Here is an 8,415-nt window from a genome sequence, read left to right on the forward strand (position 1 = left end):
TCTGGACAAACAAGTTGACCCAGGGCCAGGGAGAGACTCCTGCAGGATGCCACAGAGGCCACCCTGGGGACATCGGGCCTGATCCCTATCGGCAGAGGCTCCGTCTGAGCAGGCCATCGTCCAGCCCATGCCTCTGCCACTGCCACAGCCACAGCCACAGGGTGTTAGACGGAACCTGCCAAAGTGACGTGATCTCACCAGAGGAGTTCTCTGCTCTTCAGCCCTGCATCCCCATCGAAATAGGAAATTAGAGATTCTCCTGGCGGAACTTAGTCATAGCAAGGCCATGCTGGCTTCTAGAGATAGCTGCTGTAAAATGTGCTAACAGATGATTTTTAACAGCCCCATCAAACACTGTTGTCTGGGACCGACCCGGTGGCACAGTGGTTAAGTGCGCACATTCTGCTTCGGCGGCCCGGGGTTCACCAGTTCGGATCCTGCGTGCAGACATGGCACCGCTTGGCAAGCCATGCTGTGGCAGGCATCCCACATATAAAGTAGAGGAAGATGGGCACAGATTGGCGGCAGATGTTAGCTCAGGGCTAATCTTCCTCAAAAAAAAAAAAAAAAAACTGTTGTCTGGATCCAACTAGTGTTTAATTTCTAACTCTATCCTCCCTCTTTCTTGACAGTAGTGTCGCCCTCCCAGTGCCCTGGCCCCTCTCAAGTGCGCTGTAGTGTTTCAGGGACAGCCGTTTCGGAATCGGGTCCGTCTGCCCCTGGAACCCTAATCGTTTGAAGTGACTGGGTTCTCTCCTACCATCAGCTCGCCCATCTGTGCTTCCCCCTCCCTCACGGGGTCTCTCCTACTTTCTGGGCCTGAAAGTCATCCCCTTGGTGGCGCAGCAGGGGCCACTTGCCTCCGAGCACGCCAAGCCGGCCCCGGAGCTCTAGCCTTCCTGATATTGTCTCCTCTTGTCATCCTGTCTCTTCATTACCTGTTTCCGCTTCCGTGTTTTATTTCCCCAGCAGTGGCCGTGGCAGCTGCCTGTCCTTAGGTGCGAACAGTGAGCTTTGTGTGCTCACACCTGCCGGGCACCCTGCAAGGCGTAAAGCAGGCGAACCTCTTCTGAAGCAGTTGGTGATCTTGTGAAGGAAATAAGTGTAAACTGAGGAAGAAAGTGGGGAAATCCGTACTTCATGAATAAGCGTGCATGCTTCCCTCTTGCCTCCCTGCCCCCTCTCCATTCAATACTCAGTTTTGACTATGGGCCGGCACCGGCTCTGCCTGAGGCTCCAGGTGCTTGGGCCCATCCTAACCTGGGCGTCTAGATTGAGATTCTCCACGCCCACCCGGCCGGTCCCGCAGCCCCACAGAAAGAACGCAGGCTCTGAAGTAAGAAAGGGTTTGACCCGGTTCTGCCATTGCTGCTAACGTTGCAAAAGTCACTTTCTCTCCCTGAGCCTCGGAGCCTCCTGTCCCCCAGGGCTGTCGGTCCCCCTCCGTGGCTGCCGTGGCTGCCGTTACAGGTGCAGGCGGGGCACAGCAGTGTCATGGGATGTTGGAGACTCACCTGCGGTGTCAGGCCCCAGCCCAGGGACAGACCACCTGTGGCTGCGCCTGCCTGCAAGTGGTGATGTAACGACAAACTGGGCGCATCCTCCCCAGTCGGCCTTGGGTGAGCTGGTGCCTGGCAGGGTGGTCACCTTTGCCCTGCCGTGGGCTTGGGGGGTGTCTGCTCCACCAAGGGTGGCAGCAACACACTCTCCCCTGGGAACAGTGACTCTGGGCTTCTGCTGGCTGGGCTGTTTATGACCTGAAATTTAAGTCATTTTGTGCTGGGTTTCCCCACTGGAAAAGTGGCCGTGTACCCCCTGCTGCTGGCTCCCGAGGGGCCAGCAGGAATGACAGGCTCTCTGCACACTGTGGGGCGGGCCGTGCTGTCATAGAGGCTGCCCTTCGCAGGGAGCACCCGGCTCCCTCTGACTTGGAGGGACGTTCTTGTCTTTGCAGATGGAGAAGGATGAGACTGTGAGCGACTGCTCCCCACACATAGCCAACATCGGGCGCCTGGTAGAGGTGAGTGCGCTCCGGCTCTGGGCCGCCTCCACAGTGCATGACAGCTTGCCCCTGAGCCCCATCTGCCGGCCTACTGGCCTTGCCCTTGCTGCTTTCTTCCAACTCCGTAGCAGCCAGTGGTGCATTTCTCATTTTTTTGCCCTGGGCTGGTCTTTTCTGCGCCTTCTGATCTGGGGAAGCAGCGCCCAGCCCCGGAGGCACCCCCTCCAGCGCCAAACCGCGCTCTCCCACGAGACCTGCGCCCTGAGCTCCCGGGTGTGAGCAGAGACCTGAGCCTGCGATGGAGCCAGGCCCTGCAATGCCAAGGGGCTCTGGAGGAGCTTCAGTCGAGGCTGCCTCAGCCTCCCTTGCCGCGCAGTGTGGGGGAAGGGCACTGCTCTCCGGTTTCACAGAACTGTTCACAAAATTGGTGGAAAGGCTGAGGGGCGGCCATGTGGTTAGAGCAGCTCCCGAGAGCGGTCAGCGCTGGCCGTCAGTGCCGAGGCCTCAGCTCCCTCCCTGCCTGAGGGCACATGGTGGTGGGGGCACAGATGGTGTGGGCTCCCCGCGGTCGTGTGTGATCCTGCGCCTCCCCCCTGTGGTCACCGCGGGGACTGCGGGTGGAGCTGGTGCGAGGTGGCAGGGTGTTTGCCATGTGTCTGACTGACCTCCCTTCCCAGGACATGGAAAATAAAATCAGAAGTACGCTGAACGAGATCTACTTTGGAAAAACGAAGGACATCGTCAATGGCCTGAGGTAATGTACCCAGAAGAACAAGCTTTGGAACCAAAAAGATGTGGATTTGAATCCTGGGTCTACTGCTTAATAGCTCTGTGGCCTTGGGCCTGAGTTTCCTCATTTGTAATAGGGCACCAAAGTACCCGCCTTCCAGGATTGCTGTGCAGGTTTTCAAGGGTCAAGCGCCTTTCCGTGGTCTGCACTCTCGGCAGGTGTTGGTTCCGCCCTCCTCCCTGTTGGCACTCTGGGGCACGGTCACCTTAACAGCCGCTGGTGCCCTGGTCCCTGGAGTTGGCCTCCTTTCAGTGCCCAGCCTGTCAGTCCCGTGTAAAGAATCTGCCCAGCCCCTTAGGCTCTGGGCTCTGAGAGATCCTCCAAACCAGACCCCAAGACACGTGGGGGAGGGCAGATGGCCATGTGGCCTGGCCGCCTCTGGTTGGCTGGTTTTGGGGCAGCAGAGTGTCCTCCAGAAAGAGCCTGTTCGCCCTGCTGCTTCCTGGAGATGGCCCCCGCCACCCTGATGTCTTCTGCCGGGGCTCGGTTACCTGTGGCCAGGGTCCTGAGCTGCCCTCCCCACCCATCTCGTGCCCTTGGTCCTGCAGCATCGGCCCCGGTGAAGGCGGCTGTGGGGTGAGCTCTGCGTGGAGTCAGGGGCCGGGATCTCTGCAGGCTCTGTCACTATGAGCCGCGTGGCCTTTGATGAGGCACTCCTGGCAGCAGCCCCCGTCCGGTCAGGGAGGCAGGGCTGCTGCAGAGATGAGATGAGACCCCGCGGCTTTATTCCGCAGCCCAGCACCGCTCTGAGCCCAGGGGCTCGTGCTCAGCCTCGGCCTCCGGCCCTCGAATCCCTCGCTCCGTGTGCAGGGCTCTCCTTGTGGACCGAGAGGAGGGTGGGCCCTGGCTTGTGAACTGGTCCAGGAGACATGGTTTTGGTCTCCCTCACACAGATTTAAAATAGCAAGCGTCCCCTTTGGACTCGCATTTTCCCGACTTGCCACTCCGCCTGTGGGGAACTGGGTCTGGCCCTGCCTGGTGGGCTGTATTACCCCCACTGGCAACGTTACCCTCCTCTGGCTGTTGAGTCTGAGGCCTCCTCAGTCACCTGTGCCCAGAGCTTCCTGCCTGGGGCCGCTGCACCATCCACCCCAAACACCCTGCTAACCTGCACGGTGTCGGGCAGCCACTGGGAAATAGGAGAGAGACACAGAGAGCCTGCAGGGTGGGGGGTTGTGAGTCCCCGAAACCAGGACCCCCGCCGGCCAGCCTCCGCCGCTGCGACCTCCGCACCGCAGCCCGAGCGGCCGTGGCCTTGGTGACGCTCCCCTCTTTCTCTGCCTGTGTGTCCCCTGTATCTCCTCAGCTGCCACCCCGCCCTTGTGCTCCTCCGTCCGTGTGCCCTCTCCCCTCCTGCTGCACTCATCTCTGAACACTCTCTGTAGATCTGTTGACGTTATCCCCGACAACCCCAAGTTTCAGCAGTTGCAGAGGGAGCTTTCCCAAGTGCTGACCCAGCGCCAGATCCACATCCAGCCTGATAATTAAGCCGATCCAGGTACCCTGCCTGAGAGGCGTGAGCACCCCCAACTAAACAGGACTCACCAACCCGCCGAGACCTGCCGGTCTGGCTGTTGCCGCGCGGCCATTTAAACCACCACTAACCCCCGTGTCCACTCACGGCCGTGAGCAGCCACGTTAACGTGTAGACTCTGCCCCTGTAACATGGACCCGTGTCACGTGTGTGGTGTGTGTGCTGTGCACGCCGGGCGGGGAGTGGTGTGGGCCGTTGGGTGGTTCTGGCCTTTGCCCTGAAGGAGCCCAGGCTGGGGGCTTGCTTGGCTCTCGGGCGGAAGCCGCCTGTCTGCACGGCTCTGATCCCACGGGCCAGGGGCTGGCCCGCCTCCTGCTCACCGCACGCTCCAGGCAGCCTCCCTGAGTCTGCTCCCTGCACAGCTGGGTCCTCCCCGACCGTCTCACCAAAGAGTCCAGAAGCCAAATAAGCCCCTTCTCAGGCAGAAGTCGACTCTTTGGGGCTAGCTGGCTTGAAAGGGGTGTCCCACTCCGAGTCCGAGGATGGAGCGCAGTCGGGGCTGTAATCCCCCAGCCTGGCCTGGTGCACCCCCAAACCGGTTCCTGCTGGAGCTGCCTGGACCAGCCTAACCTGCCGCCATTAACGAGCCACAGCTGTCCTCTTAAACGCCTCACACTGATGGGCTTGTTGATAATGGCTGAGAACCATGACTTGAGCTTGTGACAGATACGGCTGTATGAAAGTACTTGCATCCCCAGGGAGGCGGGGGGTGGGGGGAACAGGCTGCAATATTGGGCTTTGGAAACCCAGCCAGCAGGCTGCAGAGCCCGGGGCTTACGGGCTTACCCCCAGGCCCATGGGCTGGACCCTGAGCGCCTGGCCCGGAGGAGGCTCAGTGGGGTGGGGGCGCTTACCTAACCAGGCAGAGCTGCTCTTCTGGGTCCATGGGACTTTGGCACATTGGCCTGGTCTGTGTGTGCCAACTTCAGGCTCCAGGCTCCTGGCAGCCTCCAGCCTCATGCCGGGACCATTGCGTTCCCATCATGGCGTTGAGAAAACCCCTTTTTAAGGTGTTCCATGGTAGTGCGGTTTTCTCCCCAGGCCTTCAGCTTTTAGGGTGGGTCTAGAGTCTTCTGGATCCCTAGCCCTGGCCACCCACGGGAGCTTTACAGCATAGAAACCCTCCGCAGCAGTGGGCAGCCTGACGCCCCGTCTGTCCAGGTCTTCCTTCCCACACCAAGTTAGTGCTTCCTCCAGGCATTGGTTCGAGGTTGCTTGGCAATGACCTTCCCAAGCTCTGTCCCCCTAAATGAGCGCCCTGCTCCTCATTCCTTAGACCTTTAGCAGCTCTCTTACCTGAATCTAACTCTGCCTCTAACTCTGAACTCTGGAACTTTCTCCTTTATGGGGGTCGGGGCTGGCATGCTTGGCTTCTCCTCCCCAAAAGAGCCCACCCCCGTGCAGGCCGGGGAGCCTTCTGAGCCGCTGCTCCCCCACCGCGTCCGCCCACTGGCTGTGTTAACCTTGGGAGCTTCTCCAGAAGCCCCTTGTGGACTGGCTGAGATTTGGAGCCCAAGGGCCACCAGGGCTGCTATCTGACCCTTCCTTTGGCGACCGCTGAGCCAGGGGCAGTCCAGGGAAAATAAGAAATGTGTATTTCAGCAGCATCAACCAAAAATGTCGACATTTCTTGTGGAATTTGTTTTAGTTGTATACAGATTCTTTCAAAATAATTCTGTGCCACCCTCTTACATTTGGAGGCGCTGCTTGTGATTTTCCTAGGGTTCAGGAGCCAGAATTCAACTTGGGCTGCTCTTGTTTCTCCCAGGTCCCACTTCATACTACTTTCCCCATTTTCGGCATTTGGGGATGATTTTTGACTCCTCTGCCCCGTTCCTTCTCATGGTCAATGCATGTCAAACCTGGGATTCCCATGGAGCATGCCATCCACAGCACTCCTGCGAGGCAGCCTTCCGCCTCCTCTTTCCTCTGCTTTGAAAACGCTGTAAAGTTTGTAAATAGTTTAATAAGTTCTTGGTTAACCAACATGTTGCAACAAAGTGATCGTTCAGGTCACTGCCGGGGGCGTTTCTCTGAGCTTGTCTCCTCATCTGTAAACTGAGAACAGCACTGGGCCTCTTCCAGGACGCTCGTGGAGAGTTACAGCAGAAAAGTGTGGAAACACCTTGGAAACGGTATACAGCCTCTGCAAAGCTTGGTCGCTGCGAGCTTTGTCGAGAGTGTTAGCGCCATGCGGAAATGCACTTGCGTTCCCCGCAAATCTAGGATTCGGCAGCAGGGACCCAGGCCCCCTTAGCTCAGCCCCACGCTGCCTCTCGATCCAGGCTGAGGGATTTTCTGGGCCAAGTTAACAGCTGATGGTGCCTCACAGCAGAAGCCAGAAAGCACCTGCCCTCTGTGTTCTCCTGGCCATGAACCAGTGCGCACAGGTGTCCAGGGCGCTGGTTCTTAAACACTCACTGAGTGGGGTCCGGCTGCACCCTGCACTTGTGGGGAGAGCGACAAGCCTCTTCTGCTGGGCAGGGGAGCAGAGGGGCAAGCTTTATAGCAGGTCCTCATGGCCCAGTCCTTGCCTCTCAGCCCCTGGCCTGAGGCCACAGCTGGGCTGAAGCTCAGAGGGTCTTTGCTGCATTGTGCTTTGAAGCCCAGAAGCCACCTTCTGGTTCAGACTAATGGTGGGCCCTGGGCCCTGAGGAGTGGATTAGGGACCACGGCCAGGTCCCCCGCAGCCTGGTGCAGAGCTGAGCATCTGTCCAGGTGGGCTGTGCGCCTTCTCAGTGGCGCCCAGTGAGGTTCTTGAGGGCACAGGTCTCGGGCTGTGCCGCTTCCGCACCTCTCCAGCACTGCTTGCGCTCCAGCGACACCCAGTGCCTGGCCCCGTGATCGAGACCCTCACCTCAGCAGGTTGGTCACTCGCCCCAGGATGTCGGTCGCTCGCAGGCAGCTCTCTGAGCCAGGCACCAGCACCCTGGTGCCCAGCCGGTCACCACCACACCTCTTCCTGGTAAACCTTCTAATGACAGTTCTTTTCCTCCCTGGCAGGTCTGTGCAGACTTTTGCAGACAAATCAAAACAAGAAGCTCTTAAGAACGACCTGGTGGAGGCTTTGAAGAGAAAGCAGCAGTGTTAAACCTCTGCTTCCGCTAACGGACACGCCGTGCGCTCGTTAGGTTCCTTTCTTAGAAACTCGTTTCTGCTCCCTCCCTCGTCCCCTCCCTCCCTGACAGGTCACATAACAACTTGCATCACCGACCAACCGCACAGCGCCATCTCTCCCCAAGAATAAAGCCCCATAAACGCCCTTCTCTGTCTCTGAGGCCTACTTCCCACCACGTTTTGCTACCCAAACTCTCGATGTTTCCATGGAGACCGTGTGTTTTTTGTTTGCCCCAGCCCCCCGTCTCTCCCACCCACCCATTTAGAAGCATAAAATACACTGTCTGTCTGCCTCCCCTTCCCTCCCACCTTTTTGTTACATTGGTGTAAAAAATGTAAAACAAAAAAATTTTATGAAATAACTGTGGTGTGTGAAAGATAGAAGAAAAACTGGAAATCTGATTCCACGTGTGTTTGGGAGTTGCTTGGGGTTGGGGGTTGAGGGGGACAGGGGACAGCTCTGGGAGAAAGGAGAGGTGGCCCTCAGCGTTGTCCTGCAGACTGGCCCCTGTCCCGCGGAGACCGCGTTGTGGGGGTGCGGGGTGGGGCCTGCTGACCGTTCTGCTCTTCTGGCCAGGTGCTTTTCTGTCAATTTTTATGGAATGCAAAAGGAGTTTTTTGTTTTATTTTGTTTTTTTGTAAAGCTTAAAAACAAATCTACATCTTATACTTGAGCTTCCATACTTAAAAAAAAAAGGAAAAAAAGAACAAAAAAAATAAATAAAAAGAAACTGGGACGCAGTTAGCACTGGCCTTGTGTTCTTTCTCGCCTGCCTCACTTTCTAAGCACGTGCAGCCGTGGCCGTTAGAGCTGATCCCATGGGACGGGTAGCAGGCTCAGTGGGGTGTTGGGCACAGGAAGTATGGGGACTCGCCTGGTGAGTGAGGAGAAAAGGGGTCCTTGCGGAGCCTGGAGCTGCTTCTCTCGGCCCCCCTACTCCTCGCAGACCCCAGCCCCACCACCCTGCAGAG

At 58.0% G+C, this 8,415-nt stretch overlaps 1 protein-coding gene across 3 annotated transcripts in view; it reads left to right on the forward strand.

Moving 5' to 3' along the window:
* The window catches only part of CAPZB (capping actin protein of muscle Z-line subunit beta), a 131,614-nt gene extending 123,426 nt beyond the window's left edge, over positions 1–8,188 (forward strand). For 2 of the 3 annotated variants that reach the window (XM_046661177.1, XM_046661175.1), the window contains exons 7-10: positions 1,955–2,020; positions 2,680–2,756; positions 4,178–4,290; positions 7,330–8,188. In XM_046661177.1, the coding sequence (XP_046517133.1) occupies positions 1,955–2,020; positions 2,680–2,756; positions 4,178–4,280 (246 nt within the window). In that variant the 3' untranslated portion in view covers positions 4,281–4,290; positions 7,330–8,188. The remainder of the gene's footprint in view (positions 1–1,954; positions 2,021–2,679; positions 2,757–4,177; positions 4,291–7,329) is intronic. The other variant, XM_046661176.1, reaches the window with a different exon arrangement.
* The last annotated feature ends 227 nt before the right edge of the window (positions 8,189–8,415 follow it).

Source organism: Equus quagga, chromosome 5, assembly GCF_021613505.1.
Source record: "Equus quagga isolate Etosha38 chromosome 5, UCLA_HA_Equagga_1.0, whole genome shotgun sequence".
In the NCBI taxonomy this organism is placed as follows: Eukaryota; Metazoa; Chordata; class Mammalia; order Perissodactyla; family Equidae; genus Equus; species Equus quagga.